Genomic DNA, 21,100 nt, shown 5'->3' with positions numbered 1-21,100 from the left:
TCAGACTGGAGGCTGTAGCAGAGCCGGTCTTGTGGTAGCAAGCATGAATTGTCCCCTTGGCTAAGCAGCATCCACCCTGGTTGCATTTGGATGGGAAACAACATGTGTGAGCACTACAAGATATTCCCCTTAGGGGGTGGGGCCATTCTGGGAAGAGCCTCTGCTTGCTTGCATGCAGAAGGTTCCAAGTTCCCTCGCTGATAACTCCGAGATAGGGCTGAGAGAGACTCCTGCCTGCAACCTTGGAGAAGCTGCTGCCAGTCTGAGTAGATAATCCTGAACTAGATGGATGAATGGTCTGACTCGGTAGAATGCAGCTTCCTGTGTGCCTATTCCACCCTGGCATCACATCTTCCTGGCATGGACAAACACACCTGCGTATAGGCAAGACTCTCCGGAATACAGTAATGAACAGAAAACTTGCCCTCTGGTAGATGAAGGCCAATTAATTACCCAACAGCACTTGACACTGCAGTGATGAGTTCCGTAAACCTTGCCTCCTCCGCCATCCCCCACGCCTCTTTCTGCTTGTGTAGGCTTTGGGGAACTGACAACTTGTTTTCTGCTTCCTGGGTAAGATTGCCCTCAGGGCCCCAAAGATGATGGAGCGGCCTGCCCTTCCTCTCCTTATGCAGAGCAGCTCAGCGTCACCAATTCTATCTCATCAAAATCTCGCCTGCGGTAGAATTCATTCAGCTGCGATTTTGCTCTGAGGCAAGATGGCTGCTCCTTCTGTTTATCTCAGCCTGGAATTCAACATGGCCCCCACTTTTCCTCCCCTTGCTTATTAATATTTCTGTGCATTTAAACACATCACTGAGTCTGACTCTGTCTCCTTCCCACCTCCTCCCCTGCCTTTTTATAGGCCCTCACCCCGTCTGACACCCCAGTTCCTAAATATTCTATGCAATGACAGTAACTGGCAAACGGACTGTAGGAAATAGGTTTGGGAGCAGATGCAATATTGAGAATGCTGACGGAGACAGCACATCAGGAGAACAAGTAAACAATTACATTTTCTTAAACAATAAATGCACTCTGCCGTTTGGGCTGTTGCTGCTGTGGACGGGTGAGATCTGTGAATTATTGTCATTCTCTCCCTGAAAACGTTAGCTTAATGCACAGCCATAACAGGAAAGGGATTATTTAGGAAAGTGAGCAAAAACAAAACAAAACAGAAAAGAGAAAATGTAGCAATGCTCGTTTGCAGATCATGTGTGCAGATCTTGGGGGCTTAAGATGGTCCTGGGCATCCCACTGCAAAAGCAGAGGAACAGAGAGTACTGAACAAAAAAACAGTCATCCCTTGACAACCGCGAGGGTTCCGTTCCGGCAAAACCCCACGGTTGGCAAATTCATGGTTGGGGATCCATTGGAATGAATGGGAAACGGGGATTAGGGGACCTGAGATGGCAAAAAGACCCCAAAATAAAGGGGGGGACCAACTAGCACCCCCCCACACACACAAATCCCTTAATATCGCCAAGAGTCACACAGAGGAATGAGCAGATCGAACCTCTAGGAATCCCCCCCCCAAAAAAATCACCCAAAGGCACTTTAAATCACAAGGAGAAGCAAGAGGAATGAGTGGATTGAACACCTGAAACCCCCAAACTCGCTACTCACCCCCGAATCACTGAAAAAGGTGACCTGGGTATCTGCGGTTGGTGAGACCGGACACAATTTCCCGTTCGTGGTTACACAAAACCATAGTGAGCCCACGTGGTGCAGTGGTTCGAGTGCTGGACTAGGACTGGGGAGACCTGAGTTTGAATCCCCATTCAGCCACGAGACTAACTGGGTGACTCTGGGCCAGTCACTTCTCTCTCAGCCTAACCTACTTCATAGTGTTGTTGTGAGGAGAAACCCAAGTATGTAGTATACCGTTCTGGGCTCCTTGGAGGAAGAGTGGGACATACATGTAAAATAAATAAATAAATAAAATCAATAGTTGGTAAAACCACTGTTGCTGAGGGACGACTGTACAGAGAGATGTGAAAGGGATTGCAAGGTATCTTCAAAGCTGCCTCACACAGTGGGGTACTCTCCTTCACTAGGGGCGTTTTCAGAGGTGCCTGGATGATCATCTGCCAGAGACGCTGAAGCCATTTCCTGCACTGGAGGGGTTAGAGCCCCTGTGTATTTACAGAGGGAATCCTCACAGATACATTGGAGGAAGGTCTACTGAACACCATAGCCCTACTCACCCATTATGTTCGACACGCGTACAATGAGGGTAAGGTGTCTACAGGTACAGATCTGGACACAGGTACAGTCATTCCCATGTTATGCTGAACGCTGGTACAGAAGCACATTTCCTACCTAGGAAACATAGGAAGCTGCCATATATTGAGTCAGACTATTGGTCTATCTAGCTCAGTATTGTCTACACAGACTGGCAGAGGCTTCTCCAAAGTTACAGGCAGGTGTCCCTCTCAGCCCTGTCTGGAGATGCTGCCAGGGAGGGCAGCTGGTCTTGTGGTAGCAAGCATAAATTGTCCTCTTTGCTAAGCAGGGTCCACCCTAGTTTGCATTAGAATGGGAGACAATGTGTGTGCACTGTAAGATATTCCTTTAGGGGATGGGGCTGATCTGGGAAGAGTACCTCCATGCTTGCAGGCAAAAGGTTCCAAGCTCCCTCCCTGGCATCTCCAGGATGAGAGAGACTTATGTCTGAAGCTTTGGAGAAGCCGCTGCCAGTCTGTGTAGACAGTTCTGACCTTGATGGACCAATGGTCTGACTTGGTAGAAGGCAGCTTCCTATTTCCTAGGTAGGAAATGTACTTCTGTACCAGCGTTCAGAACATTGACATTTCATCAACCATGTCAAGTTGTGGAATATCCATAGGAAAATGGGTATCCCAGAACATCTCATTGTTCTCATGAGAAACCTATACACAGGACAGGACGGAACATGGTGAAACAGACTGGTTCCAGATTGGCAAAGGAGTAAGATAAGGCTGTATACTTTCTCCTTCTTTATTCAACTTATATGCTGAACATCTACTGAGAGAAGCCCGATTTGAAGAAGATGAGCATGGTTTTAATGTTGGAAGAAGAAACATCAATAACGTGTGCTATGCTGATGACGCCACTCTGATAGCTGAGAATGCGGATGATCTGCAAGCTCTAGAAATGAAAGTCAAGGAGCACAGTGAAAAAATGGGACTACAACTAAATGTAAAGAAGACTAAACTAATGACAACAGGTACAGCGCCCAGCCTCAGAATTTATTGTGAAGACATTGAAGTGGTGGATAGCTTCTGCCTTTTAGGATTGGCCATCAACAGTCAAGGATCCAACAGACAAGAAATACGCCACAGACTAGCACTTGCTAGGGTTGCCATGAAGGCCTTGGAAAGGATATTGAGATGCCATGACAAACCAATGGATCATAGAACAAATCAATTCAGAATTTGCACTCGAGGCACCAATGACCAGGCTCAAACTATCATACTTTGGACACATTATGCGAAGACCCAGCTCCCTTGAGAAGTCCCTAATGTTGGGGAAAGTTGAAGGAAAGAGAAGAAGAGGATGATCAGCAGCAAGGTGGATGGACTCAATGACAACAGCAATGAAGGCACCACTGAGAGACCTTCAAGGCCAAGTGGAAGACAGATCTTGCCACAGTTACCCATGCCTTAGTCACGTCATGGCTGGATTACTGTAACACGCTCTACGTGGGACTGCCCTTGAAGAACATCCAGAAACTGCAGCTAGTGCAAAATGCGGCAGCTAGGGTTTAATCCGGAGCTGCCCGGTGGGAGCACATCACATCCATTTTGAAAGAGCTGCACTGGCTACCAGTTTGTTTCCGGGTCCAATTCAAGAAGCTGGTTTTGACCTTTAAAGCCCAAAACGGTTTGGGCCCGGGATACCTGTGGGATCGCCTGCTCCCAAGGGTTGCTGCCTACCTGACAAGGTCATCTTAGGGGGCTCTGCTCCATGTGGCAACAATGAGGGAGACTCGGTTGCCGTGCATGCGGGACAGGGCCTTCTCTGTTGCTGCCCCCAGACTCTGGAATGCTCTCCCGGTGGCTATTCGCTCCTCGGTTTCCATCACAGCTTTTAGAAAAAACGTAAAATCTTGGCTTTTTGCCCAGGCATTTATTTGATTCTCTGCTGCTGCTCCTTATAATCTTAATTGCTTTTATGCATTTTGTTTTAATTTTTTAAATCAGATTTGTTTAATATTCCCCCCCCTTAATATTTTAATTGTGTGTTTTTTACCATCTTGTGTTAAAAGGTTTTTGCTGTAAACTGCCTTGGGATTGCTTTAATGAAAGGTGGTATATAAATTTAACAATAAATAAATAAATAAATAAATTCTATGTGGTCGCTAAGTGGCGACACCGACTTGACGGCACTTAATCAATCAATCATCAGTCACACTCATACAATATAATAACTGAATCGGGCTCATGGGATTTACTCCCAAGGAAACATGGGTAGCCCACAAGCACAGCTCTAAGGCAAGAATCCTCCCTGGCTGTTGCTTCCCAGCAGTGTACGACAGGCCCGTCTAGGGCCCATAGCATAATTGGTTCTGTTAACACTACCTGCGGGTAACAAGTACATAGGGATGTAGGGAGCTGCCTTAGACCGAGTCAGACCCTTGGTCCATCTAGCACAGTATTGTCTATATAGATGGGCTGCAGCTTCCCCAAGGTTTCAGGAAGGAGTCTCTCCCAGCCCTTACCTGGAGATGCTGCCAGCCCGGGACTGACCTGGGGACCTTATGCATTCAAAGCAGATGCTCGGCCACCAAGCTGCAGCCCCATCCTAAAGGCCAGGGGTAGGCAGCTCTCCAGATGTTGAACATTCCCAGTCTGTTTCCGGGTACAATTCAAGATGCTGGTTATTACCTTTAAAGCCCTAAATGGCTTGGACCCCAGGTACCTTAGACTGCCTGCCTTAGGTAGCTAGATCAGCTGGGAGGGTTCTGCTCTGCATGCGGACACCTGTCAAGGTCCATTTGTCGGGCACACAGGGCAGGGCCTTCTCAGTGGTTGCCCCTAGGCTGTGGAAACCACTCTCAGCTCCCTCTCTCTCCGCCTTTAGGAGGAAAAGTGAAGACTTTTCACTTTAGGAGGAAAGTGAAAGTGAAAGGTTAGGAGGAAATCTAACAATAAAAATAAAAAAAGTGATGACTCTCCTTTTTACCCAGGCTTTGGGCCAATAAGCTGACCCTTGATCTTTTTAAATTTTTAGCAGCATTTTTTTCTGTTTTTATGCATTTATTGAATTTTTTAAAAATCTTGTTAAGGGCAGTATATAATTATACATTTTAAAATGTTACAAATCCCATTATCCCCAGTCACGATTTGGTCTATCCCTACTCAAGACCTTGGGGACGTTGCAAGTTTTAATCCAACAACATCTTGAGACCCAAGGTTGAGAACCCCTAATTTAGAAGGGTCTTGGGGTCTACCATTCAACATATGGGACAAGAGCTGGTCTTGTGGTAGAAAGCATGCATTTTCCCCTTTGCTAAGCAGGGTCCACCATGATTTGTATTTGAATGGGAGACTCCATGTGCGAGCACTGTAAGTTATTTCCCTTAGGGGATGGAGTCGCTCTGGGAAGAGAACCTGCCTGTTTGCATGCAGAAAGTTCCAAGTCAACCCCCACCCCACCCCAGCATCTCCAGACAGGACTGAGAGAGGCTGCTGTCTGTAAGCTTGGAGAAGCTGATGCCAGTCTGGGTAGACAATACTGAGCTAGATGGACCAGTGTTCTGACAAGGCAGTTTCCTATGTGTAGCAAGGGGTAATGGTCTAATCTTGCTGGTCTTGTGGTAGCTCATCTTGTGGTGGCAAGCATGAATTATCCCCTTTGCTAAGCAGGGTCCACCCTGGTTTGCATTTGAATGGGAGACTACATGTGACCCCTGGAAGGTATTCCCCTTAGGAGGTATGGCTGCTCTGGGAAGAGCATCTGCATGATTGGAGGCAGAAGGCCCCAAGTTCCCTTCCTGGCAACTCCAGAATAGGGCTGGGAGAGATTCCTGCCTGCAGCCTTGGAAAAGCCGCTGCCAGCCTGGGTTGACAATACTGAGCCAGACGGACCAATGGCCTGACTCAGTATATGGCAGCTTCCTAATGTAAACAAGACAACACTGAGCTGGATGGAGCAAGGCTGTCATATATTAATCACAGAAGGTAACAGAATTGCCCCAAGTCTCATTTTGAGAGATTCCAGTTGAATGAACCTCCGAAGAGTTTGGCTGGGAGTTCTTCATCCCCCCCCCCCCGCCTCCTTTCCTCTGTGCTTGTTTTTGTGTACGCGAGCATCTGAGGCCAGGGTCCGCCGACTCTTTGTTGCATTATGTTAATGCCTCGGCAGCACAATCAAATTCATGTCGTAATTAAAGCTGTCAGTTGGAAGGCAAGCCAATGGCGGCGAAAACACAGCATAACGAAGTGAAATGCGTCGGCATGTAGCTATACAATGCTTCGCCAGGCATGAAATTAAATAAGTAATTTGATGTTGACATCAGAAATTGAAATGATACCCACTGTTCCTTCATTCTGTCAGACCTGCATAAACAATGGGCAGGGTGGGCGCGTGTGGAGCCAGTCGCTTCCCCGATCTGGGCCCCCCTCGTAATTCACAATATATATGCAAAAACGCCACGACGGACCTTCCGGGACCCGAACGATGGGATTGCTTTGGGTTCTCAAGGAGCGGCTTCATCTGTGCACCAGGGCCAAAACACTCTTCACTTTTGACGACGTGGCTGGGGAGATTGCCGGATCTCCCAGAGATGGCTTTCTGGTGCCCAAGGCAAAGACTGGCTTGGGCGCCCCACCCCATCACCCGTGGGGGTGGGCGCCTTCCATTGCCCAAGCAGGCGAGCAGTCCCTTTCACCTGGCTGGCCGCCCAGTTGCTGCCCTCGCTGCTCTGCCGCTCCTGCCGCTTTTGGTGTAGCCGCAGCGCCTTATTTATTTATTTTATTTGGCATTGTTATATACCATCCACTACCCAAATCTCTAGGTGGCTTACAGTAATGAAACAAACCAAAAAGATTAACCCATTTAAAACATGCACACAATTTATAGTTGAAGCCATCTGTGCAATTCGACTGCAAACTAGAGCAGTGTACCAAACGAATTTCCCCCGATTCGTTTCAAATTCGAATTGAATTCCGAAACTTCATTTCGAATTCAAAACAAATTTGAATCTGGTCCAAAAATTCCATTGAATTTTAATCAAATTCAAATCTATTCGACCCTATTTCAAGGGGTCTGAGTGGGTTTTAAAAGGTGCCAAATGGCTCTCGAATCAAATTCAAATTAAATTTCAAAAATTTAATAGAATTTGAATCCAATAGCCCCTTTAAGGGGTTATTTGAATTGGATTCAAATTACACAGATTTGAATTTAATTTATTCAAATTTGAATCAATTTGTGCATACTAATTGTGCAGCAGGCAAACGGCTTGCCTAGTGAGCAAGAGGTTGATGGTTCAAATCCCCGCTGGTATGTTTCCCAGAATATGGGCAGCAGCGATATTGGAAGGTGCTGAAAGGCCTCATCTCATTCTGCACGGGAGAAGGCAATGGGAAACCCCTCCTGGATTCTACCAAAGAAAACCGCATGGCTCTGTGGTCACCACGAGTCGACACTGACTCGAGAGCACAACTTGACCTTGACCTTTACTAAAAACGTCAGCTAAAATGAAAAAGCTTGGCTGAAGAGATGTGTCTTTCGTTGTTTCCTAAAAGCCATCTGGGACAGAGCAGCTCTAAGCTCAGCAGCAAGTGCATTCCATAGCCCAGGGGCAACTGCAACAAAGGCTCACCTTTGAGTCACCACCAGATGAGCCGGCGACACCCTGAGACAGACCTCCTCGATTACCTTGATAGGTGGCAGGGATCATCACAAAGAAGGCTTTCTCTTAATGACATTGTCACACCACAAAGTGATGGCATTATAATGTGCCAACAGTGGAGGCAGCCAGTAAGGAGAGGAGGTGGGCAGGCGAGGAGGATGTACCTGCCCACTTGCATGCCCACTTGCCCACTTGCCCACTTGCTCGGAAGACGGGAGGCAGCCGCCCATGGGGGTGGGCTGGACGGGGGACCCGGGTCCACAGTGTCGCCCACACTGTCGGCTTCTTCCGGGCTCTTCTTCTTATGCTTGTTGCTGGTGCTGACAGCAGTGGGGCAGCAGGCAGGCGTGCCCCAAAGGGACTAGACTTTTGACTCACGGGGCGGGTCAGCCCTGAACGTTTGATCTCTCAGTGGGGTACAAAACAACAATTACACTGATATTAAAATTTTAATTTTTTTTAAAAAGACACACATTTGGTGCAGCAAAATATAGATAGCCCAGCCACTACTTGTGCCCCAAACATTTGCTTCTTTTATATTAAAAACAAACAAACCCACAAGTGTTTTGTTTCCTTCAAGATAACCATTCCCTCCCCCTTTAACCAACTCTGGGGAATACATGGCCAAGCACATACATTGTTAGGGAGAGAAAGAGGAAGATGCTGCCCAAAGGAGAGCTGGTTTTGTGGTGGCAAGCATGACTTGTCCCCTTTGCTAAGCAGGGTCCACCCTGGTTGCATAGGAATGAGAGACTAGAAGTGTGAGCAGATATTCCCCTAAGGGGATGGAGCCGCTCTGGGAAGAGCAGAAAGTTCCCAGTCCCCTCCCTGGCAGCATCTCCAAGATGGGGCTGAGATCGTCCCCTTGGCTAAGCAGGATCTGCCGTAGTTTGCATTTGGATGGAGTGCTGTAAGTTCCCTCTTTGGCTTCTCAAAGATCGGGCTGAGAGAGATTCCTGCCTTCAACCTTGGAGAAGCCACTGCCGGTCTGTGTAGACAATCCTGAGCTAGATAAACCAATGGTCTGACTCAGTATATGGCAGCTTCCTATGTTCCTATGTTCCTAATGCTTTCAAACCTTTGGAGAGGAGAGCTGGTCTTGTGGTAGCAATCATGACTTAGCTAAGCAGGGTCCACCTGGGTTGCATTTGAATGGGAGACCACATGTGAACACTGCAAGATATTCCCCTCTGGGGATGGAGCCGGTCTGGGAAGATCAGAAGGTTCCAAGTCCCCTCCCTGGCAGCATCTCCAAGATCAGGCTGAGAGAGATTCCTGCCTGCAACCTCGGAGAAGCTGCTGCCAGTCTGTGTAGACAATCCTGAGCTAGATAGACCAATTCTCTGACTCGGTATAGGGCAGCTTCCTATGTAAAGCCCTGGGGCTGTTTTCCTTGAAAATGAGTCAGGATGCTATGGATTTTCTCCCCCTCCCCCTCGCCCCCACCTCGGCTCCTCTCCCCCCCCCCTTTGCGGCCATAAAACTAAGTAGCTGGAGTCGAGGGCATTGAATGCCAGCATATCATGGAGGTTGGCTGATGTGTGTCTGTTTAGTCTCAGCACTGGCTGAAATGCCATCATTAATTCATTACCCGGCTGCCTGTCAAATAAATTAGCAATTACCCCCACTGCCGGAGCCTGGAATTTCAGTAAATAGCACGTTATTGTTGGCGAGCTGTTGAGAAATGTAGTGGAGAGGTGGGGGTGGGTGGGTTTGAGGGATTAAATGTGGACAACGTGTTTCTTTCAGTGGCAGATGACAAGGAGCAAGTCGTAGCCATGCAGTGATGAGAACCAAAGCAGCCGTGAAAAACTAGAGCAGAACCTTTTGGCGGGAAATATGGAGGTGGTAATGAGGGCGGCAGGGTGTTGAGAGGGGAAAGCCGACTCTGGTGTCCCGCCTTGCCCCCGTCATGTCTCTCCTTCCCCAGTGTTGGAAATGGGAAAGCCATCACTTTTCAGATTGAAAAAAATAAAATAAATTTGTAGATTATTCTTAACAGAATGATTGGTAGATCATTCATTAGCGCACTGGTCCCCAATGAACGGCTCAGAGCCCCGAATCTCATCGGCCCCCTCCCTCCACCATGAGCTCTTGCCTTGTGGTAGCAAGCATGAATTGTCCCCTTTGCTAAGGAAGGTCTGCCCTGGCTTGCATGTGAAAGATGACGTGTGATGGGGCCGCTCTGGGATGAGCCTCTGAAGACTCCAAGTTCCCTCCCTGGCGGCATCTAAAAGACAGCCTGAGAGAGACTCCTGCCTGCAACCTTGGAGAAGCCGCTGCCAGTCTGTGATGACAATACTGAGCTAGATGGACCAAGGGTTCGACTCAGTATAAGGCCGCTTCAGATGCAAAAGCTCCTAGCCTCACCTAGCTTTCTGCTGCTTCTACCTTCATAGGAGCTGTATTATAATACTACTAGCTGAACCCGCACAGAGCATCTGTGCGGTAGTTCACTTCCTTTTTGGGGTTAGTTGGGAGAATTTGTTTGGCTGGTCCTCCCACAGCTCTCTCACTCGCTCTGTCCCCCCCACAACAGCTCTCTCGCTCGCTCTGCCCCACCACACCGCTTCTCTCGCTCGCGCTGTCTCTCTCTCTCTCGCTGTCTCCTCCTACGCCTCTCTCGCTCGCGCTGTAGTTCCCCCGCGCGCCTCTCTCGCTCGCTCTGTCTCTCTCCCCCCGCGCGCCTCTCTCACTTGCTCTGTCTCCCCCGCCACCTGCCTCTCAATCGCTAGAGTCTGCGGCCACCACCGGTCGCCAGGCCAGGCCCGCCAGCGTGGGCCAGCCAATTCTCCTAATCCCCCCCCAAGCCTTCTGCCTCATCCCCTCCCCCCCAATCCTTCTGCCCCAGCTTGCTCCCTCCTCCGTTTCCACCTCTTTCTCTCTCTCATTCGTGCTCCCCCACCCACACCCCACCTCCGCTTTTTAGCCTGCTTGTGTTTTCCCTGCTTGCCGTTGCCGCATCCTCCTTCCTCCAGTCCCTGGTGTCGGGCCGCCAAGCGTTCAGCCAGCTCCTTCCTGCAGCCCTCCCTCTAGAGAGCATCTTCTGAAGCGGCCAACTGTTTGTCTCTGCCCTGCCAGGCTTCCCCGCTTTCTCTCCCCTCCCTTCTGCCCCAGTGTGTTCAGTTCTCCTCTCCACTTGCCCGCTTTCCTTCCTTTCTTTTCCTGCCCAAATGGTCACTTCCCTACGCGGCCAACCAGCCAATCCGGAGCCCCTACCACCCAGCCAATCCGCTGGGTTGCCGGGATGCATCCCAACAGAGGCACGTCTACGAGAATTAATATAATAGATAATATTGTTCTTGGGGATGTACAACTGGGTGTAATGATCAAAAGGCCATTGGGGGCCAGGCCCCATATCATTTAATACCTAGCAACGCCTGACCCATCCAACCACAATACAAACAATGGTATGTTTGCATTTCAGGTTAAAGAAAGCAGTAAGTGAGTATGTTCATCATTACTAAATGTATCTTTCGAAAAAGATACAAAATGTGGCCATTTTTTAAGGAAGTGAGAATCATATATCTGGTCTTCTCTAGCTCTTATAGAATAAGTAGATGTCATCATCACAGAAATACCTCCAATCCTAAAAAAACAACATTCAGATAACAGGAACATAGGAAGCTGCCATATACCAAGCTAGACCCTTGGTCCATCTAGCTCAGTATTGTCTACACCAGGCCTGCTCAACTTAGGCCCCCCAGCTGTTTTTGGACTACAACTCCCATAATTCTCAGCCACAGCAGCCAATAGCCAGAGATTATGGGAATTGTAGGCCAACATCTGCAGGAGGGCCAAAGTTGAGCAGGCCTGGTCTACCCAGACTGGCAGTGGCTTCTCCAAGGTTGCAGGCAGGAGTCCCTCTCAGCCCTCTCTTAGAGATGCTGCCCGGGAGGGAACTTGGAACCTTCTGCATGCAAGGAGGCAGGTGCTCTTCCCAGAGTGGCCCCATTCCCTAAAAAAACACAACTCTTATGGTGCTCACACATGCAGTCTCCCATTCAAATGCAAACCAGGGCAGACCCTGCTTAGCAAAGGGAGCAATTCATGCTGGCTACCACTAGACCAGCTCTCCTCCCATTTGGAAATAATGGAGGATTTATATTCTTTTCCACAGTTCTGCTGTAAAGATCTTGGCAACAGTTAATAAGTTGGTAATCATTTCCAAATCGTCTTTTTTCCACATCTTTTAAGTCATTCCATAGAATTCTTAAAGGATTCTCAGGTAACTGATAACTTGTTACTTGGCTAGCACAGAAAATGTGTGGATAATCTGCATGCAGTTCTCCACACCGCCGTCTATCACAAGGCCAACGATATATTATTTTCAATTTGTATGGTGTTAAATACGTTTGGTGTAATGTTTGAATTCTCTTTTAAATTCATACAAAGCAGGTTCTTAGCCACATCTCTGAGAAACGTCTCTGGTTTGTTTGTTTGTTTATTTAGTTAGTTATTTTTGCTTTGCATCTCTTTACAGAGTTCGGCTCCATCCAGCTTGGGGACAGGCTATTTCGTAAGTGGATCTCAACTTTTTAAGCATGGTGGGGGTGACAGCAAGGCTCAAAATGTGACCTGACGAGACCAGTTTTCAGGGGCCCAGTGGGCTCAGTGGGCACGGATTTCATTCTGGTGAAGCCATGACTGTAACCACCTGGCTGGCCTCCACAAAGGTGGTTAGTTATTTTAAACTTGAATGCTTGTACATCTCTTCTGATGCGTCCATGATCTTCCTGTTCCCTCAAATAATGGGTCTACCATCGTCTTTGCTAAAAAGAAAGAATGTCTGGGGGGAAACATGTGAGGACCAAGGAGAGATTCTCCAGATGTTGGGGGAACACAGCTCCCATTATCCCTGGCTATTTACCGTCATGGCTGGGGATGATGGGAGTTGTAGTTCCGCACTTGGGGAGTCTCTGGGTGGCTGAGCCTGGTCTCCCCTCTCCTTCACATGGCACCTTTTCTTCTCAACACTGCAAATCCATTGACTTTGGGCACAGAACCTTCATCTGCCTCTCTTTTTTGAAAAGTGCTTTACTGGCTGAAAAACTCCTGTTGCTGATGCTCATAAATAAGCTAGCAAAGCAAATGAACTTGTACCGTAATTCTGTCTCTTCTCTTTTGTGTCGTGGAAGGAAAAAAGATTGTAATGGCTGCAGGGCCTATCTTTGCATGATGGTAATATGAGTTGAGCTTTCCCCTTCTGCATGATGCGCGTTTTAATTTTAAAATAGCTTTGAGCTCTACTTCCTCAGATGAAGGAAATGAGGGTTGGTCCCTGATTATTCTCTTGCTTGGATGAAGCTGAGTGGGGCTTTTTTAACCTCAGGGGGGTTATGAGGGCCTTGGCTGTGCTGTGCTGCTGAAATGTGAGAATCCATGTTGAACAACACCATATTAAAGCTACCAAAAATACGTTCTGTCTGTCACCTTCAACTGCATCCCCCCAGGTCAGACTAAATGAGATAGATTTTTCAAAAAGAATTTCCAAGACACCCAGTATATCTCTCTTTGTCGGGGGTGTGTGTGTGTGTTTCCTGGACTTTTCTGGATTAGGCACCCAATACCCGTAAACTTTCCTCCCTTTTTGTTTGAGTATCAAGGTATTAAGATGGCATCACAGAGAACATTTTAAATGCATTTGTTTTAATGAAGATTTATTTAATGAACTTGGATTGTCACCACAGATGATTGCCAGTCTCGGTTTGTTTTGCCAATCTTGGTTTGTTTTGCCATGTTGGGGTTTGTTGTTAGGTCCCACTGCTTGATCCAGGTTTGTGCTTCTCTGTGTGGGACCCTGCAGGGACAGAGCTACAACAGCAACAACAAATATTGATATACCGCTTTTCATCAAAAGTTTCCAAAGCAGTTTACATAGAGAAATCATACATACATACATACATACATACATACATACATACATACATACATACATACATAAGATGGCTCCCTGCCCCCAAAGGACTCATAATCTAAAAAGGAACATAAAATTGACATCTGCAACAGTCACTGGAGGGGTACTGTACTGGGGGTGGATATGGCCAGTTGCTCTCTCCCTGCTAAATAAAGGGAATCCCCATGTTAAAATAGGTGCCTCTTTGCCCAGTTATCAGGGTCTACTGAAAGATACCCTGGCTGAACCACAATTGTGGGTCCCAACATCATACAAGACCCCAGAACAAACAAACCAATGTTAGTGCTTGAGTTCCGATTGAGATTTGACTGCCTAAAATCCCCCACACAGTTTATGACCCAGACATACCAACTAACCACAGTTTGACAGACTTAGCCACAATTCCACATGATGGACACATTCAAGTCAAGTACCCTTTATTACAGTCAGAGACCAGCATAAAATCACACATTAAATGAAAGTAATACTAGAGAAAAGTTACATGTTGATAGAGGTGATTGCAAATATGATGATAGATATTGTGAAAAGGCTAGAATTAAGAATAATTACAATTTAAAAAGAAACAAGCTACAATACTAAGAAACTAAAACCACTAAGAATACTATTTCCATAATAAAATGCACAGAAAAGATTAAAAAAGGGGAGTTTAAAACAGTAATATAGCTGAAAATGATTACATATGTGGTGGAAAGCTAGAATTAAAATTAAGAATAGTTAAAACTAAAATGGTTACCATATATTGGAGTATTACTAAAAATGGTACACTACATTAATCTAATAAAATATGCACTGCCATAGTGCAGTTAGTATAATGCGAAGAGTATGAAGGCGAGTGTTATCAAGAATCGAACTGGGGAGCCCATCAGCTATCACCCTTTGCCGGATGATGGACACATTCGCATGTAACACAGAACGACAGGTCCAATGGACCCATGGTTCCTCTCCCCCCACACCCGCTCTCCTGTCCAAACTGGGATTTAACAGAGAGCTCCCTCTCTGCAGTGAGCGAGAAGAAGGGGAACTGGCTATGTGGGCTTCCCTTTTTTCTTGAAGGACAGCCCACGCAGCCAATGTGTGGGCAGCCAACAAACAAACCTCAGCAAGCTTCTCAGCCTCAGTCCTTTCCATCTGTAAATATAGAATGGCCATACTCACCTGCCTGGCAGAGTTTTTGTCTTGATTATACAAAGAGAATACATGTTTAGGTTTTTGAGCGTTCAAAGCACGTGGCACATGCTAAGTATGATTACTATGTGATTCTATATCTCCCTCCCTCCCTCCCATCTCTGTTCCTTCCTCCCTCCCTCCCTCCCTCTTCCTTCACTCTCTCTCTTCCTTCCTTCCTTGCATATCTCTCTGTCTGTTCTCTCTTCCCTCCCTCCCTTCCATATCCCTCTTCCTTCTCTCTCTCTCTTCCTTCCTTCCTTGCCCATCTCTCTGTCTCTTCTCTCCTCCCTCCCTCCCATAACAATCTGTATCTTCCTTCCTGGCATATCTGTCTGCTTTGGAAGTGGAAAGCATACTACTACTACAAACCTACCGCTACTATTATTTATATCTCGCTTTTCCACCCAACATTTCCCATGCTGTTTATACTGAAAAAAAGCAAAAAAGAAAAAAAGAAAAAGAAAAGAAAAAGAAAAGAAATCAGAAGAGCCACTCCTTATGGATTTCATCCACACCATTCCTTATGGATTTCATCCACACCCGTTTGGGACCAGATGACATGCTCACCTGGATCCCTTCCCATGTGCCTGGCGGGGAACAAGACAGCCCCTCTCTTCCTCTGTCATCCAGTATTGCAGTCACAGTGGTGGGTGAGCCTGGTGAACCAGCCGCTTGCCAGTCTGTCTGCCTACCTATCAAATCAGCCATGGCCACCAGCCTGCCATTCACATAAACCCCACGCTTGCCAGCAGGACCCACTGCAGCTTGCGGCGTCAATGAGACACCTCCAGAAATTCCGGCTTGGTTTGCCTAAGCTGTTGAAAATCTAGTTAGACCATCTCCCCACTTCTCACTTGGCCTGCTGACAGCCAACGCTTCTTCCGTCAACAGACATCCTTCTGTCTTCAGCTGCTGGGGAAAATAAACTTTTTTGTAAGCATCCTGGGCGCTGACTATGCCCCCTGTTCTCTCCAAGCAAGATGAGGTGTCAATCCGTGCATCTGTCACGAAATCTACAGGCAACGCAAGCTGTCTGTAACAGATGCGCTGTGTGCTGACAACGTGTGGCAGCCTTTTCTTCGCTCCCTGCGCTGTTGTTCAGGAAGTGTGGGCCACTTTGAGCGTGCACATGCACACCCCATCCGCTCTCTTCCTCATCCGCTGATAATTTGACATCTTGGCTGGCTCCCCGGAGCTAGTGATAGAGGGGCAACTCTAGAGCAGGGGTGTCCAACCTGTGGACCTCCAGATGTTGCTGAATTACAACTCCCATCATCCTGAGCCACAATTTATTGATCTGCTGCCCTCGAATCTGGGTCAATTTGATGCAAATTTAATTTGATTCGATTTGGATTTGAATGGTTTTGGCCTAATTTTTAAAGCCTAGAGGGCGCCAAAGCAGGTTGGGTAGCAAGGCCCTGAGGGTGCCAACTGACACCCAGCCCCCAAAGGAATCAGGCAAAGGGGTGAATTTTTCAAGGAATGTTTATGTGTTGTGGATTCTTGGTTGTGAAATGAGTTATTTCACAACCGAGAATCCACTCATAAAAATTCCTTTGAATTCACCCCTGGCAGTGATGGCAGAAGCTTGAAGGGGAGAAGAGTTCTGTGTGGCATTGTTGAGGTTCTCTTTCACTTTGCTTGTATAACTAATCTTCAGAACGATTTTGGCACTGCTGTTATGGAGGTTGCTGGGACAAAATGGAGGCTCTATGGTGTATGCCCATCTTGGTTATGCCTTTCAGCCAATGGGTTTTGCTGAGGCAGGAGGAGATTTTTCCCCCAGCAACATTTATATACTGCTTTTCAACAAAAGTTTCCCAAAGCGAAAATAAAATGGCTGAAATGGCTCGCTGTCTAAAAGGGCTCACAATCTAAAAAGAAACATAAGAGACACACCAGTGACAGCCACTGGAGGGATGCTGTGCTGGGGAAGGATCGGTCTAGTTACTCTCCCCCTGCTCAATAAAGAGAATTGCCACTAAAAAGTAGGGGTGTGCAAACAGGTTCGATGTTCAACAGCCCGGTTCAGCAGCCCAATGTTGAGCCGAACACTCCCCAGTTCGGTAAGGCACTGGAACGAACCTGCCCCACCCTCGGCCGTTTTTTTGTGAACGATTTAATTTTTTTAAAGTACTTACCCCCTCCAGGGGGCTTCTCTGAGGCCGTAGGGGGGTGTCTGTGCAGGTTCCCCCTCCCCCACTGGGCTCCATTATGCTGCAAATCATGACCCAGCCATGCAAATCATGACCCGCGCAGTGCATATTGGGCATGCACAGTGGCCTCCAAAATGGCCACTGCAACAGGGGTGAGGTCTGGAATAGGACTGCCCGAATGGGATGATTTGCAGCATAAAGGAGGCCAGCAGGGGGAGGGGAAACCTCCACAGACCATCACCCCCTCAGCCTTGGAGAAGTTCACCCAAAGGGATAAGTACTATTTTTTTAAAAAAAAATCATTTGTGAACACACACACCCTGAAATGAAATGAACCAGGTGGAGAGTTTGGGGGTCACCAGACCAAACTGGCCCAGTCTGATTCGGTCCCAGTTTGGACTAGAACTGAACTGGGCCAGCCGATATTGTACACACCCCTACTAAAAAAGGTGCCTCTTTGCTCAGGTAGCAGGGGATTGAATGCCTCTGCTTGGAGAAGGGAGTGGTTTGAGTTGTTTAGCCATGTGCTGAACAGCTCCCAAAACAAGATGCCTCTCCGATTCCCAGCGGAGGAATGCTCTAATTTGCACCCAATCTGGCAACTCTAGGAGGCAGACGCTGCAAGAACGCTCCCTCGGGGTAGCAGCTCCTCAGCTGCAGACAGAAAGATGGACCGGAAAGACGACAAGTTCAACAGCTGTTTTCACGGTTGCGGCATGCTGCTGGGATGCCGTGTGGTGTGCCATTGCATGATATTCCAGAAAGCCGTCCCCGGAGAGCAAAGGAAGAGACAGCTGTGTTAAGGCAGCAACCTTAGGAAGAGCCACTGTCTTTCTAAAGCTGCAGGGCAGGAAATCTGCCTCTTTTTCTCCCCAAGGAAAAGGCCAAATGGTGGAACCCTTGGACCGGGGAATCCCTTGTCTGAAACTCTGGAGAGCGGTTGCCAGTCAGAGTAGACAACACTGAGCTAGAGGGATGACGGATCCTACTTGGAAGGCGGAAGCTTCGTGTGTTCACCAGAAGAATCCATAACTACCCCTAGTGCATGGATGGTTCGGCACCAGAATGGTTTTCCTCGAACTGGGTCAGTTCAGAGGTTCTGGTCATGCGGTTCGGTCTGCAATCAAACTGAACCAAGCCCAATTCGAGCAGACCGGTTCAGTTCAAGCCCAGTTCGAGCAGTACCCAACAGGTGCCTGGGAGGGGAGGCAGTGAGAAAGGCAGTGAAAGGGTCTGCTCACCTGCAAAGCATGCTGCCCGTCCCGCTGCTCACCCCCCACCGTGCAATGCATAGCTAAAGCACGCACATTCCTCCCTCCTTTAACAAGCCGCCCATTCAGCAACTCAATGCTGGCCTCTGCACATGCTTTGTGGGTAAGCAGACCCTTTCTCTCACCGCCGCCCCCCGGTGCCCCAACTCTGGGAGCCAGGGTCCCCCAACTCTGTACTTGAAAAGGGTGATCCTCACCAGATTCCCCTTTACAAGTATTAACCGCCAAACCACTGAACCAGTTCGGTCAAATGTACCGGATCAGCCAGTCAGTTTGACTGAATCGGATCGGCAGCACGCAATTCAGCTTGAATTCGCTTTGAATTTGAGCTGAACTGTGATTTTTTTGTTCGTGCACACCCGTATCCATCACTCAGTGGTGGAGCTCATGCTTTGCGTGCTAAAGGTCATGGGTCCAATCCCTGTCAATACCTCCTGGGGAAGACTCCTGATGTCTTCCTGGTGTCACTCGTGTCTATCTTATGTTTCTTTTATTGATTGTGAGCCCTTTGGGGGACAGGGAGTCCATTTTATTTAGCTATTTTTACTTATTTATTTGTTTGATTTTTCTACCACCCTTCCAAAAATTAATTAATTAATTAATCTGTAAACTGCTTTGGGAACTTTGGTTGAAGAGCAGTATAAATAAATACTTGTCATTTTGTCATTACTGTATCGTATTCATATGGGCACCCTCCTAGATGGGTGGACACTGGGACTGTCTGAAGGATCAGAGGGCCCTAAACTCTAGGTCTAACAGTGCTGACCCAGTTCCTTCCCCTGTTTTCCCCCCTGAGCAGGAAAACTGTCCTCCGATTTCTGTTTTCCGTTTCCAAGATGCCCAGCCCCCAATTCTGCTGACAATGCCTGCAGAGTGGGTTGTGCAAAGTTAACAAGCCTGTGCACGCTCACCTAACATGTGAAAAGTCCTTAGCTTGGAACCGAGTGGAAACAGAAAAGTGCTCAATTTTGAGAGGCAGCGTGGTGCAGTGGTTAGAGTGCTGGACTAGGATTGGATTGACCTGAATTTGAATTCCCATTGAGCCATGCAGTGCATTGGGTTTCCGAATGGCCATTCCTGCGGCCCTTTGGAAGGAACTAGGGCTTCCCAGTGAGCATTCCCAGGTATTGATTTTAGGACCTGCCCTATACCTTGGCTGCTCAGCTACATCCCTCCTCCAGATGCCAAATCAAATCAATCTTTATTACAGACATAGACCAACATAAAGTATAAGGGATGATTACATATTGCATATTCAGGATAGAAGTAGGTCTTAGAAGCCTAGGGGTGAGGAAAACAATCAAAGCAGATGATAAAAGACTATAAACATCAGAAACAGAAGTAAAATTTAAAACAAACAATGGCTGTCTAAGACAAAAGCAGGACTGCAAATTAATGACCCTTAATGGCCGAGAGCTGAAGATTGCAGTTAACAGTAATGAATAATGGTAAAAAGTGGGTACAAATATTTATAAATAGCATCATTTTAAAAAAAACCCATAAAGGCATAAAAGCAAAAATGCATTAAAAAGTTATATGAAAAGTGTGGAGGCCCTCCTCCAGATGTTGGCCTACAACTCCCATAATCCCTGGCTATTGGCCACTGAGGCTGGGGATTATGGGAGTTGTAGTCAAAAAAAACACCTGGGAGGGGGCAGGCTAAGTGGAGCAGGCCTGCCCTAGACCATCTGCTTTGCATGAAGAAGGTTCCAGGTTCCCTCCCTGGCAGCATCTCCAAGATAGGGCTGAGAGAAACTCCTGCCTGCAACCTTGGAGAAGCTGCTGCCAGCCTGGGTAGACAATCCTGAGTGCGATGGACCAAGGGTCTGACTCAGTATAAAGCAGCATCCTATGCTCCTGTTTTTCTATGGGTTCTGCAAAGGGAAGAGGGTCCCAATCTGAGCTGGATAAGCAGCCGCTGATGGAGAGGGTGACGGAGAGGCTGTTGGCGGTTGCTGTTGCTGCTTTTCATTGACATTGCTTTGCCATGAAGGATCCATTCCTGAGTTCGGCGTAGGGGGGCTTCTCTGAGACATCTTGGAGTTGGCTGTGTGGGGAGGGGGGAGAGAGAGAGAGAGAGTGTGAGTTGCTGTTTTAGCACCACGTCACATTTTCCTCCCATCCGCGATAACAGTAAACAAGACATATTGGTATTGTAGATAGGTAGAGACATTTCACTTATCTCTGGTGCTTGACTCAAGAAGCTTAACACTTAAATGTATTCTGCTCATGTGAAAACATGTGTCCATTTGGTAGCAAGCATCTCTCCACAACGGCACACTGGCGGTTTGACGTTTGGTTGTGTTGCAGTTAAGATCCTGCCATGTGTTTTTCCCAACGTGTGTGTGTGTGCGCGCTGCGCGAGGGCGGGCCAATCTTGTTAGCTCTCGCTTGGCACTATAAATCATTGTTAACAAATCTTAATTTAGTGAGCTTGGCTAATGGCGGAGCACTGGCTTCACACAGTAATTAGCCGGAGTGGATCTCTCTTGCAAAGAACATCTTGTTGTTCACTGTGGCGTCCATTAAACTTGCCACCAGATTTGCACAAATTTGGGATTCAGGGAAATTCCAACGTCTGGAATGGTTGCCATTTGAAGCTTCCGAATTTCCAGGGTTGAGCCGAGGAAGGAAAACTCAGAGTTTGGCCATCAGGTGCTTGATATTGCAAAATATCTCCCCACTCTTTAAAACTTCACATTGGACTGCAGCCTTAGAACGGTACATTATGGTAATGAATCCAGTGCACGAG

At 47.5% G+C, this 21,100-nt stretch overlaps 1 protein-coding gene across 5 annotated transcripts in view; it reads left to right on the top strand.

Moving 5' to 3' along the window:
- The window catches only part of LOC128336082 (autism susceptibility gene 2 protein-like), a 534,832-nt gene that overhangs the window by 123,009 nt on the left and 390,723 nt on the right, over positions 1-21,100 (top strand). For 4 of the 5 annotated variants that reach the window (XM_053275238.1, XM_053275241.1, XM_053275239.1 and 1 more), the window contains exon 4: positions 12,321-12,356. The exons of the other annotated variant lie outside the window; for it this stretch is intronic. In XM_053275238.1, coding sequence (XP_053131213.1) covers positions 12,321-12,356 — 36 coding nt within the window. The remainder of the gene's footprint in view (positions 1-12,320; positions 12,357-21,100) is intronic. 5 annotated transcript variants of the gene reach the window in all.

This window comes from Hemicordylus capensis, chromosome 12 (assembly GCF_027244095.1).
Source record: "Hemicordylus capensis ecotype Gifberg chromosome 12, rHemCap1.1.pri, whole genome shotgun sequence".
Taxonomy (NCBI): domain Eukaryota; kingdom Metazoa; phylum Chordata; class Lepidosauria; order Squamata; family Cordylidae; genus Hemicordylus; species Hemicordylus capensis.
The sequence above is the reverse complement of the archived record's forward strand: the minus strand, read 5'-3'. Positions and strand labels throughout refer to the sequence as shown.